General features: G+C 37.0%; 1 protein-coding gene across 1 annotated transcript in view; it reads right to left on the reverse strand.

Annotated features, from left to right (window-relative positions):
* The window catches only part of MALRD1 (MAM and LDL receptor class A domain containing 1), a 513,794-nt gene that overhangs the window by 396,413 nt on the left and 102,988 nt on the right, over positions 1 to 14,393 (reverse strand). The window contains exons 15-18 of the mRNA XM_053573250.1: positions 13,647 to 13,799; positions 13,128 to 13,233; positions 12,297 to 12,664; positions 7,400 to 7,812 (exon numbers count right to left, since the gene is read on the reverse strand). Of these exons, the coding sequence (XP_053429225.1) occupies positions 7,400 to 7,812; positions 12,297 to 12,664; positions 13,128 to 13,233; positions 13,647 to 13,799 (1,040 nt within the window). The remainder of the gene's footprint in view (positions 1 to 7,399; positions 7,813 to 12,296; positions 12,665 to 13,127; positions 13,234 to 13,646; positions 13,800 to 14,393) is intronic.

Consider the following 14,393-nt stretch of genomic DNA (forward strand, 5'->3'; position numbering starts at 1 on the left):
TTTCCTTCTTGTTGTGTGATTTCCCAATGCCCTTCTACACAATGTTCTATAAAAAAATCGTTTCGCATAAGATTTATGAAAATCTTATGCTAGTGGTAGAAAAAATAGTAGAGGGTGAGGTGTCTTATCTTAAAAGAATACCAGGAAAAGGAATTAGCAACGCATTCTAAAAAATTCTAAATAACTTTTAAAAAAATGAAAAAAGCCTTAATGAACACATGAGTTATAACCAACTTAGATAAAGCAATAAGAATTCCCTAAAATGAAAAAATAAGTTGACTGTCTAGGTTTTAAAATTTGAAGGTTGCCAATTCAAGAGCCATCCATCTAGGATAACATGTACAGTAGCCTGTATCCGACACAGAGCTTTAGTGATAAAGTTAATTACATTGTTCTGGTGGTGGTGTTCTGGAATAAATGAAATATCTGATTGCTGCATCTGAATGTGTCCCATGGTATGAGTACACAGGGGCACAGATATACAGGCACTATCTCTCCCTCAGATCCACACTGTCCATCAAGATTACATCAGTTGAAGTAAGAAATACCTTAGAAACATATTTGGAAAAAGAAACAAATATTAACATACCCTATAGTGTTATTATATGAACCATTTCTCTGTAGTATTTGAGAGGCATTGAAACCGATGTACCATTTAACAATTCAGCACAGGATATTATTAGTATTAGTATAAATAGTATTTTATTGTATAATTAGTATAAATGACCAGTGCTAAAACAGTCAAATGCATTTCAAAAAGCATTGGGATCTTCTAAATGCCATTATTTTTCTTCATACTTCTTCATAAACTGTTATACCATAATTTTTATGCATAATAAAAATTTGCAAATGCCTAAAATTCAGAAAACATGAAAAAGTATAAATACAATTTTATGAAATTCATATGTTTTGAAAATTAGGCTGTTGGAAGAATGGATAACTATTTCTCTATGGCACATAAAAACAAATTTTTCAAACTACCAAGGTAGCATTTAGGGTATCAAAATATGATTAGATTGCTAACTTGTGACCATATTAGAAAAATGATTTCCCCAAGGACTCACTAGCATTATTAACTTTGAGCTGTTATATATGGAACATGAAAATCAAAACATCTAAGATAATATTTCATTTTTCAGTATAATAACTTCTTAGTATATTTGTGTCTAATTAAGTATATTTGTGTCTAATTAAAGAGGTAATGATACTTAATTATGTGGAAAACATGGATGAAGAGTATCAAGTGTTAAGACCACTGGGTTCAGACCCAGGATACCCAGAGTCTGTTCTTTGTTCGTAAATACCTGTCAGACATAGAAGAAGAACAGGATCCAGTCTGAAGCACTCAGAAGGCTGTGACAGCAGTTTGAAAAGGGCCTCTATAAAATTAACATGAGTTCTGTGAAAAGTGAAGCAAGAACAAACAAAATGTATCTTGGGTGGAAGAACGGTGAAATCATCAATACTTTATGAAAAGTTTACTGGAACAATGCCACCAAAGAAATCAGCAGTTAAGAAATGAATATTGTTTTAAGAAGGAAGGGGATTATGCTGATGATGTAGCCCACAATAGGAGACCCTCCACGTGGATTTGCAAGGAAAAAGTAATCTTGTTTGTGTCCCAATCAAAGAAGACCCACAGTGAACAGCCGAAACAATAGACAAAGCTATAGCATCTGAAATGCTTACACACTTCTCACTGAAAAATAAAAGTTGAGTTGACTTTCTCCGCAACAGGTGCTAAAACCATTAAAGTCAGATCAGCTTCAGGGAAGAACTGAGCTTTCAATGGAAACGTTAAACAAGTGGGATTGAAGATGCTGAAGCATTTCTTTGAAGAACTGTAATAAGAGCTGAAACATGGTCTTACCAGTACCACCCTGAAAACAAAGCACAATCAAAGCAATGACTACCAAGAGGTGAATGTGACGCAGTTAAAGCAAAAGTGTACCAGTCAACAGCAAAAGTCATGGCAACAGGTATTTTGTTGTATGTTCGAGGCATTTTATTGACTTTCTGGAAAGCCAAAGAATGATAAAATCTGCTTATTATGAGAGTGCTTTGAGGAAGTTAGCCAGAGCTTTAGCAGAAAAATGCCTGGAAAAACCTGACCAGAGAGTCATTCTCCACCATGACAATGCTCTTGCTATTTTCCCATCAAACAAGGGCAATTTTTAAATTTTCCATGGGAAATAATTAAGCATCCACCTTAAAGTCCTGATATGGTTCCTTCTGACTTCTTTATGCTTCCTAATCTTAAAAACATCTGTAAAGGGTACTCATTTTTCTTCAGTTCAGATTTAAAAAAAAAAAAAGGACTGCATTAACATGGTTAAATTCCTAGGACCCTAAGTTATTTAAGGATGCACTAAATGGCTAGTAACGCTGCTTACAAAAGTCTCTTGACCTTAATGGAGTTTATGTTTATGACAAATAAAGTTTATATTTTTACCATTTTTATTTTCATTCTTTCTGTAAACCTTTTGATGTCCCCTCCTATAAATGGGCATTTAACAAATCAAGCAGAGAGAAAGTTTTGTGCTGTCTAACAATTATCCTAGGCAACTTCAAAGTGCTTAGCAAAAAAATTATGTTGGAAGTATTGAACCCAAAACTAATTAGGATAACTCCTGCTATGATCATGGAGGACTAGACACTCTCTCCCTCCTGAAACAAGCCAAAAAAGATCAAAATAGGTGTAAAAAAGGCTTGCAAGACTGTAAATCAGGCCACAAAGGATGGTGATCCTCAGAGATAGAAGGCAAATAAGGACCACAACCCCAGCTTATGCCTGGTGATAGTCTCAAGGCCACTGCCCTGGGAGAGGCGCTCTGGAGGAAGCCATTAGCTTCTCTAAGTTGAGAGGACAGAGCTGATAACCTAAGGAAACCAAGTGGGTAGAGTTCTCGTGACTGGATTCCAGAGAGGAGGGAGCTATACCCAGAGGGAACTTTGGGATCTGCAGAAGCTCCTCCTAGAATGTTTCACTGAGTACCCACCACAGCCAGCATATAAAAAGGTACTCTAGGTTGGGGGGGGGGGGAATAATAACCAAGAAAGGATTGGAGATAACAGCACATAGGCTCACAGAAGTCCAGGAATTGTGCTTATTGTACCAGCCCAACTAGAGAAACCTTACAGGCATTGGTTAGAAACACAGAAGGGTCTTGCTTCTACAGAGGGAAATATTTAGTCCTAAAATGAATACTCACCTGATCCCAACTAATACATTCTAAAAGCAAAAGCAGATAAAATCAAACTATTTCCAACTAACTTAAATGCATACCAACACAAAGATCAAGAATATTTTCATGTAAAAAAAACAAAAAAGAGTATTTTCATGTAATAGAAAAATAAATACAGAGGGCACCAAAAAATGTGTGCACATTTTAAGAAAAGAGAAAACCTTATGAAAATTGTAATGCTCACATCACAATGGACTTCTGCGATTGTACGAGGTGCTCAAATGTGACTTGTATTCATCTCGTGTTATTAATATATATTGAGTAGAACAATTTTAATAGTTTATTGCTTAAAATGTATATATATTTTGGTACCTTCTATACTGTACATAATATTATATAATAAAATATAACATTATAATAATATATATTATATTAGTAGGGGTAGGGAAATAAGGGCAGAAAAATATGACCTATAACAAGGAGAAAAATCATTCAATCTGAACTGCCTGAGAACAATTACAGATTTTAGGATTATCAGTTAAGAATATTAAAACATTTATTAAAAATAATGTTTCAAATAGGATTTGATGTGTTCTAAAATAAAGATATATTGTAAAGGTTCAAATCAAACTCTAGAGAAAATTGATAATGCATGAGATGGAAAAATATACTGAAGGGGAACAATAGGACATTAGGCATTGAAAAAAGATAGAAATCAGAGAGAATAGATAATTAAACAAAAACTAAACAAAGCAACAGTAAAGTTAATATTAAGCAGATTAATGTATGCGTAATCTAAGTTCCCCAAGGGAAGAAGGAAAGTCTTTTGGGGCTTTGAGTTAGCCAAAGAGTTCCTGGATGTGGCCCAAAAGCATTATTAGGGCCACATCCTAAAAATGTGATTATTATTGACAAGATAAATGTCATCAAAGTTAAAAAAAAAAATCTGCTCTTCAAAAAAATATATTCAGAGAATAAAAAGTTAAACGGCAAAATGGGAGAAAATACTTGCAATTCATCCATCTGATAAAAGACTTGTATTTAGCACATACTTTTTAAAAGCTCAAAATTCTAGCCGGGCGTTGTGGCGGGTGCCTGTAGTCCCAGCTGCTCGGGAGACTGAGGCAAGAGAATCACGTAAGCCCAAGAGCTGGAGGTTGCTGTGAGCCGTGTGACGCCACGGCACTCTACCGAGGGTGGTACAGTGAGACTCTGTCTCTACAAAAGAAAAAAAAAAAAAGAAAAAAGCTCAAAATTCAATAATTAAAAAACTTTGAAGAATTGGGTGAAAGACTTGAACAGATATTTGAGAATATTCAAATAAGCACATGAAAATATGCTTGACATCATTAGTGCTAGAGCAAAGCAAATTAAAACCCACAACAAAAGGCCAGTATCTAAATTAAAACAGCAACAAGTAGGAAGACTAATCATCAGTACTGGCCTGGATGTGGAAGATCTGGAACTTTCATTCACTGCTGATGGGAATGAACAATGGGAAACTTTGAAAAACTGGAAAGTTTCCTAAAAAGTTAAACACACTTCTACAATACGATTGATTCATCCATGCCACTCCTGGAGAGTTCCCCAAGAGAAACGGAAGTAGATGTTTGTATAAATATATATACATAAATGTTCATAACCTACTTATATATAGGGTGGCCATAAAGTTTGTGTGTAATTTAAAATTGCACATGAACTTCATGGCCACCCCATATATTAGCTGGAACTAGAAACAGTCCAAATAATCAATCAAGAAGTTAATGAAGACAGTGTTCTTTCTACACATGGGTTATTGATACATGTTGTGACATGAATGACTCCTGGAATAAGTGTGCTGAATGAAATAAGACAGAAAAAAATGCAGACTGGACAATTTAACTTATATAAAATTTTAGGATGTGTGAATTCATGGAATAGTGATAGGAAGCAGGTTAGTGCTTACGAAGCACTGAGATTGAAGGGCCAGGAGAAATGATGAATAAGCTTGAAGAATCTTTGGAGATTAAGTACCTCTTCATCATCTTGACGGTATCTAAATTTTCAATATGCGTAGTTTATAATATATCAGTTATACTCAATACATCTCACAGTGAAAATCAGTCAGAAGACGAAATTGATGTTTCATAGAAAGGATTTGCCAAGCCTTTCCCAACCATGTCACACATAAGAGTTTTAACTGATTCTTTCAACTGGCAGAAAGAAGCAAAACAGTTCCTGTATACTTGCATCTAGTGCTATTCTTGAAAAAGTTTTGAATCTTTCTTTCAAGCAAACATTTAATGCTGCTATCTCCTGGGCACAGTGCTAGATAATTCTACCTGCAAGACCAGTTAATTAAATGTTGGTTGCTCCTGCCGCTCTCTCTATAGAGAAATTATTTCTATCCATTATTCAGTGGAGAAAAAAAATATCCTCTTGCTTCACTAAGACCCCATTTTTAGCTTCTTGAATGATTAATCCACACAGCACGCAAAAATCTCTGATTTCACCTTTTGGGCAGTGAATTTTAATTTTACAAAAAGGCTACATGAAGCCTTGGCTAAAATCAGAGCACAACCTGTATAACCCAGGGTGCTTTTCAAATCTCAGATTTTGTGGTTATTTTCATAAACAAAGGGTTCCTTGGTTAGTCCTGTGTTTCTCTGGTTGTGAAACAGCATCCTTGCAGGTTGACTTTCTCCTGGAAACCCAATTATTGAGTCAATATTATAAGACCAGTTCATCCACTTTTGGACCAAATTGCAATTGACCTGATTAAACATTTAAAAAAGTCATTTTGAAGTGGATGAGCCATTATTAAATAAAATTCATAGGACCACTTTTCATTTCATTTCACATAATTACATGTACCTTCCCATTGTGGCTGACCAGAAGGACATTACGCTGCACAAGGCGGATTAGTTATCACACTTTTGTTGTTGTTGTTCATCTCTATCTGGAAAAACCATCCATCCCAATTATTCTTCACTGAGTCATAAACAAAGCACATCTATGATTGCTAGACGCTTTCCAGCTTGGCCTGGAGCTAAGTTCTTGGCTAAAAAATTGTTAGTTCATTAGGTTTAACATTTAAATAGAGACAGTGTTTTAAATTTGGGTACATGCAAAGAGAAAAATAAGAAGTTTAATAAGGGGCAGGTAAGAAGTTTCTTCCAGTACATTTTCTATGCATCTATTTGACTAAAAGATTAAGTGCCCAGGATATATGTTAAATACACCTATTATAGGCCACATGATACAGTGGAAAGACAATGAATAGGAATTAATTGGAACTTGGTCTCCAAAACAAATCCCAGTTCTGCAATGCACAAGCCATTTGAACAAGGATATACAACCTCTGAGCTTTTTCTTGTATTTACAAAATTGGCAAAAAGGACTTCTGGCTTACCAAACTCCGGAAATTGCGAAAACAGTCAAATAGATAATACAGAGGGTGCCAAAAAATGTATATACACTTTACAAAAGGAAAAAAAACTGTATTAAAATTATAATAGTCAATATACACTGATAACAAAAGATTAATACAAGTTCCATTTAACTTCTGCAATTACAAGAGGTGCTCAAAGTATATATTGTAATATATAATACGTATGTAACATCTCTTACACTGTGTGTACATTTTTGACACCCTCTGCATATGCAAAAAATACTTGCAATTTATAAAACCAAACAACCACAGATGCATGTGAACTTGCTATAGCGAGTCTGACTTTTTGCAGGAGATAGGTGAAAATTTAGAGTAATTTTCTACCAAGAGAAAGGAAACTGATAGGCAAACTCTTTTTCTCAGAGAAGCTGTATGATTTTTGAATAAGGATTTCAGTTGCTTACCTATCAAATGTTAAAAGTCATATGAAATATTCAAAATCACAGATATGAGAGTCTATGCTTTCTGTAAGATATCACAGATTGTCCAGAACTCTTTCGTTTCCTCCAGAGTTATTTCAGCACAACCATGATTTGAAATCAGTGCAGCTGTTTCCAATCCCATGTGTTCATCTTTAGAGATTCTAATCACATTATCATTGGGGTGGTCAACAAGGAAATCACCTAAAGAGCCCGTGGTACACCCTTAACGGAATGATAAATGTGTCTCAAAGGAACTTGGATTACACTGCACTTGCTTTTTCATTTGAGAACATAGTGACCTTTCATATTCCTTAATTATCCTGAGGCCTGTCAAATACATATTATAAACCCATTATCCATACCTGAAAAGGCTGCCTGCTGGACATGTGGAGATGTTTTCTTATCCATCTGTTGCCTTGATCCCCATATATCTGCCACAGCAGCTCTCCCCTCGCGTTGCGCCAGATTCGCTGGTAGACGGCCAGCCTGTGGATGTGCTTCCCGAACATGTGGTAATAGAAGCGGAAGGTGCAGGCCTTTCTATCAGTGGCATTAAGGATCGGGCTGAGTAACGCAGCGCTGTCTTGGAAGACCTGTGGCTCTGAAGATTCTATGTAGAGATAGTGGCCTTCAGCTGTGCCCAAAGTATTATCCTTCATCGGCCCTGTATTAAGGGTTGAAGTTGGACCCTGGTTCCTGGTCCAATCAAAGTCATCTTCTGGATCTTGTTCCCAGTTACAAATTCCATTTTCAAAGTTACACTGTAGTTCTGGGGCTGAAATTCACAGTAAAAACAGCAAAAATAAATATAGCCATATTTTTTATATCTATTAATATTACATATATTATACCCTTAGACTTTTTAATGTTTAAAGAATATGAGTCAATACTTCACGCAGGCCAAAGCAATCTGTTTTAATTATAAGATGCTAGATTACAGGCTTAAAAAGAATACATTTGAGATAATACACCAAGCAGTAATGTTTTATGGACTAAAGACAGAATCACTTTGGTCATCTTTCCCGATCTTTTTTTTAACCTTCATTCCTTCTCCTTTTCCTTTACAGCTATAGGGAAATGATCATGACCCCAAGCTTGGCTAATTGTTACAGTCCTCTAACTCAGTAGATAGTAAGCTCAGTTGGATGTTCCCATCACCAAAGAACGTTAAAAAACAAACAGATAAAAACAAAAGAAAACAAAACACTAAAGCCCAGAATTCACCTTCAGGAGTGTTAATCTAATTGGTCTATGAGTTAAAGCTGCATGCCACAGTTTTGTACATGATCCCTTGGTGATTCTAACACAGCGGTTCTCAACCTATGGGTTGTGACCCCCTTTTACCAATGAAAATACATTGCAGCATCAGGGAGGTTGAGAACCACTGTTCTAACAGGTAGAGCTGAGAATGATCATACATCAAGGGTATAGATATTTAAGAATCACCAAGGACTCATGGTATAATTGCTTATTCCATGGTAAAACTCCCAAAGACTAACTTATTAGATACAGGGTGAAGCCTAGAAACCCATGTTTTTAACAAGCATCCAAGGTAATGTAGACGTCTTCAGTCACTCTGAGAAACCCTTTGTTTCCATCTGCCCTCTGTTCCGAGTGAGCCTACACACCAGTGCCTGAAGAACAATCCTTCAGTGGAAGGGGCAGTGTTACCATTTCTTCCTCTAGTCAACATTCTTTAACGCATTCTCATTCAATCTAAACTTAGATGTCTTTCAAACCACACCTTCCCCTAATGAAAATGGCTTCCTGTTTGACTCAACCTGCCCTTCCCCTTGGCCTACATACAGGGGTCCTCAAACCACGGCCCGCGGGCCAGATGAGGTGATGTGATTGTATTTGTTTCCGTTTTGTTTTTTTACTTCAAAATAAGATATGTGCAGTGTGCATAGGAATTTGTTCATAGTTTTTTTTTAAACTATTGTCCGGCCTTCCAACAGTCTGAGGGACAGTGAACTGGCCCCCTGTTTAAAAAGTTTGAGGACTCCTGGCACCATCTTCCCCATGGAGCTAGAGCACCTCGCCCCTTCCCCCACCCAAGTTTATATCTAATGCTGCATCTAAACCTTGCCGAATCTCTGCCCTGTCTCACCAGGGGTGGCCTTTTCTTCTCAGGGCCCTGTAGCTCTTCTGAGCTGGAGCTTGCCCACTTCTAACTTCCTTCAGTCACTAGAACAATTCCGACTTATCAAGACTTGAGGACAGCCATTTGGCCTTAACTCACAGTCAACCATGACCAGAAAATACTAAATGGAGAATTCCAGCAATAAACAATCCATGCATTTTGAATAGCTTTTCCTTCTGAGGAGCTGATGAAATCCTGTGTCGCCACAAAGACTAGCAGCCTCCGTGATCAGAGTGACTGCCTCAGGATCACAACGCTGGTGCTCAAGTCACCTTCATTTTACTTAATAACAACCCCAAGGGGGGAAAGCAGTGATGCTGGCATATTGTTGTACTTTTCCTATTTTATCGTCAGTTATTAGTTATTGCTGCTCATCTCTGACTGTGCCTAATTTATAAATTAAACTTTATCACAGGTATGGCTGTACAGGAGAACACATAGGGAGCATAGGTAGGGTCTAGTACTATACAAGGTTTCAAGGCTCCACTAGGGGGTGTTAGACTGCATCCCCTGCAGAGAAGGGGGGACTCTGTAGTCTGTCATCAATTGAATCATCTATTAAATGTTGAGGGTAATAATAGAAACATGTTTATTTTTCCAGATGTTATGGTATATTGACACCAAGTATTTGCTTTAGAATAAATGAGATAAAATGTACATTTGACAGTATTTAGGTGGAGCAGACGGAATTTGTAATGAACAGGAGTGCCACGTTTTACCTTCATTTACATGTTAGCATTTAACAAAGAAATGTCAGTTGTCCTTTAATTTCCCATCTTAGTAATGGCACTTGGTGCCAAAGGTAGACAAATACTTTGAAACAATAAATGGAAAGTGCATATGAATAAAAGCAGTCAGGCAAACCAAGAACAGAAGCTTAGACCTAATGAAAGAAACCCAGTGAGAAAATGTCAAGTAGGAGATGAGCTTTCTTTTCATAATTTCTCACATGTGACTAATCAAGCCCAGCTGTGATGTGACCCGGGATGCACAGTGCAACCCTCCAGGTATCAGTCTTTGACCATATTGATGAGGTTTTGACATAAAAAAGGAGCTGAAGTTCAAACACCATACCCCTAAATATATTTCAAGAAATACAACATAGATTTTTGGATGTCTAATATGTACTATACAATAAACTGATATGCTTCATCTAATATATACTATGTAATAAAGTAACATGCCTCAAAGGAACCTAACAGAGAAGCTGATGTTCTAGCACTACTATTGTGTTTCCTATCACTAAAACATCATCACAAGAAATATTTTGATATAATATTCAAAGTCTGATCATCCCATTCTACTCAATTAGTATCGGGAATTTGGAAGGGTAACGTGCTTATATTTTAGCAGATCAACTTTTTTTTTAAATGAGTGGGATTTAGAGAGCTTGCAAAAGACAAAAAAGGGTTTTCAAATTTGCAAAACAAATTAACCTTAGGAGAAGTTATACTTCTTATGGTCATCATTGTCAAAATCACCAATTTTAATTATAGGCACTCAAATATTAGTTGTGTAAATTTCATGAGGTGCATGGTAATTCTGAGTTTAATATGCCTGACTTCAACGCGCCTTTGATGAAATGTGTATCAAAGATTACACATATGCAAAACTCTCCGTAATGATTTATATGGAAATTTCTTAATGAGTTTCCTCTACAGTGACTTATACAGAAATTTTGTTATGTTTCCCAAGCAGTCTATGGTTCTACTTTGGTAATTACCAAAGTAATAAGCACAAATTTAATAAATAAAACATTAAATTATTCATACCATAAATTTAATATTCAAATATCTTGAATTTTAAGAACCATTTCTATTTCTAGATGAAGAATCTGAGTCTAAGGAAAGACGTAAATTTTTTTTCCTGACATTTTTTGTACAAAACAAAAACCTGTTCACTTCTAATTCACTTTCAGAAGTACAGCAGTCACTACTATAGCTTGGTTCAGTAAATTACAAGACCTACACCATCATCAGATATCCCAATTTTTTAGGTAATTTAAACTGAAATCCAGGACTTGTCGCTGACTCTTCACTCTCCATTCCTTAGAGCTGAAAGATCATCAAATATCCCTCCTAAATATTTCCCCAAATCCTAGATGCTCATCTGCATCCCTGTCTCTGGGATTCATTGCCTACTGCTCTCCTGGGACCCACTGCAAGACCCCAAATAGGAGAAACTCTAATTTCAATTCAAGTTGGGAGAAGGGGTAATGACGGAGGGGGAGGGGGTGCTCTCACTGAATGGTCACGGATTGGGGCGGGGAGGGGTTTGTGATTCCTAAGCAGTCTATGGTTCTACTTTGGTAATTACCAAAAGTAATTTTTGTGTATAGGACATAACCATAAGATGAACTTCACCTAACAAAAGCAAATATTTTGACCTGGTTGCTTGTAACCTGAATCAAATTTACTTAATATTTGAAAAAAAAAAGAGCCTCCTCCTAGCTCTTTCAAATCTTCTCCCCTCTTATGCATTCATTACACTGACCCTCAGTGACATCTTTAAATGCATCAATTTGGTCTCATTGCTTTCTTTCTTAGAAAATCTTCACATGAAGAAAAGTTTCTTCAGCACAGACTACAAAAGTGTGTGAATCTGGCCTCCCCCACACTTTCATCCTACATTGTGACCTCTTTTCCCCTCATCTCCTAATTTCAGCCACACCAGGTTATCTTCCATCTTTCTTTCAGTCACACATCAGGGCTTTTAGATCAAAGCTTTGACTCGTTATTTTTTAGATCTCAGCTAAGTCGTCACCTCTAGAAAGTCATTGCGAGGGAAAGTCACAGCACCCACTCTTGGGGCTCCCATCAAAGCTCCACTTTCATGCTTCTTTAGTAAATGTTTGGATATCTATCTTTTCAATTAGACTCAAAGCTCCATGAGGGCAGGGACCCTTCAAACTTGTCTTTTTCATTGTGTCCCTAGCATCTAGTTAATCAATCCACTTCATAAATACTGATGGACTGACGAATTAACCACACATAACATTGATCAACTTCAAGACTGTGCTTAGTCTTGTTGGTTTGACTGGCTAGTCAACAGTGAATGAACCTTGATCACCACTCGTAGAATAAGTAAGAGACAAAAAACAAAAACCACAGACTTACTGCAGCTGATCTCATCAGTACCATCACCACAGTCATCTACCAGATCACACAGCTGAAGCTTTTCGATGCAGGCCTTGGTGTGTCCACACCAGAAGTGATCCAGCCCTTCACAGCTCTCCGCAGGAAGGGGAAGAGTACAATTTTCAAATCTGATGTCATCGATCGCTGAGACTCCATCATAAATGCCAAGACTGACTTTTTCAAGTGACAAGTGGAAGGGCTGAGAAAGGCGCCCTAGCTGGACAGTTGCCTCCGACCACTGGTCGCCTTGATTATATAATACCCTCCAGAGTACCGAGGAGTCATTTGACCCTTCCAGGTGCAGCCGCAGCTCAGCTGCTCCGACTGACAGGCCATAGTTATAAAACCTGAAGACAAGCAAACACAACAAATGGAAATGATTTATGGGATAGACGAAATACTTCACCTTTAGATTTTCTACTTGATTAACACTCAATTAAGAATGAGTTATCGTGGACACTTTTCTTCCCCATGGGAATTCTAGTGTCCTGTTTGCAAGAGCTTATCTGCTGAGGCACACTCTCTGTCACTCTCAGGACCTTGGGAACTTTTCTCAAGGAGCTCTGCCCAGAACAGAGGATTCAGTCCTAATTAAATTATAATCCATCGGGGGAGGGAAAGTGTCTCTTGCTGCTTAAGAAATAAAACAACAAATACTGATAACACGTTCCTAAGTAGAGTGCAAATTGTATGAATTTAACACAAGAGTTACTTTTAAAATAAAAGCAGGGGTGAGCCATCAGAACTAGTAAGAGTTTTCCTGCAGCCAGTGGGCCACTAAGGTGATTGATTACTGTTTTTAATATTTACCAGAAGGAAAGCATGCAACCAGGTCCTGTCTGGCTGAACACTGGGCTCTGGAGCTTAGCAATTTGCCACAGGCTGCTGCTTTTCTTCAGAATGGACATGAAATGCCCTAATAAGATACAAAAACAAATCATTAGTTAACTTACGGGGTTCTAAAATAAGACATCTGTCTCTTAACCCTATACTAAGTACCATGTCCAACTAAAAACTATATAATAATCAAAAAAATCAGTAAAGGGGTGATCAAATTTGCTTTGGTAAATAAGAAATGATTATCTGCATCTAGAACTAAGGGATATCAAAAACCATTGGTGATTTCTGTTAATTTGACTAAAGCCATACTTTTAGTCCATCTGTACCCTCCCTACAGAATCATTCTGTGCAGACAGCGTGATTATTCTGGACAATATTCAACTATCCTACTCTTTGTTATGGTGACGCAGAACCAGAGCGGCTTCTCTTTCTCTTCTCAGGCCTGAGAATTAGTAAGTGGAAGTGGTTAAACCCCTGTGCGCTTCTTACCTTGAGACATGTTGTGAGTATGATCCCGAGGTGGGGCCTGATGCTTAAAACTACTAGAAAGGTCATTTGGGGAACTCCATATCCAATCAAAATGGTCACCGCTAATCGCTTCAAACCAACCACAGCTGTTTGCTTCAAAATCACATTTGGAATCTGAAGAACAAAAATGTGGCTTTTATGTCAGCTTGTTACACTGTTTCTGACACTTAGAAAAGCTAGAGCTCGAATGGAACTTGTGTTCTGGTGCTTCTATATGTTAAGGCACAGTGGAGAAGAAGAAGAACAAAAAGATCCTGTCTCTTCAGAAAAAAAAAAAAATGGAGTTGTGCTTTTCATACCAGAAATGGAAAAGACAGAATTCTCAATTTTTTTTCAAATATTCTTTCTAAGAAACTATCATTCAGCCCTATGATTTATAGAATTGCCAAATTTGCCTAATTCATTCTGATGCCCATATTAGTTTCTCTATTATTTCATCATTGGTAAGGTTTAATTGTTCCTATAGAGTATTGTACGCCAAATCATGAAAATTGCTTAAATTTTTTACTACTAAAAATTTTAATACTGGAGGAATCTCAGATTCCTATATTTAATACAATGGGTACACCTGATTTTTGCAGATCTTAATATTTCACAAAGCATTGTGTGCATTGCCTAATTTATGCGGGAGGAATAAGAATTGAGATCAGTTAACTTCCATGAAGATATTCTGGAAGATGAAAAGAAGAGGAAGGAAAAGCAAAGTGT

Source organism: Nycticebus coucang, chromosome 20 (genome assembly GCF_027406575.1).
Source record: "Nycticebus coucang isolate mNycCou1 chromosome 20, mNycCou1.pri, whole genome shotgun sequence".
NCBI lineage: Eukaryota > Metazoa > Chordata > Mammalia > Primates > Lorisidae > Nycticebus > Nycticebus coucang.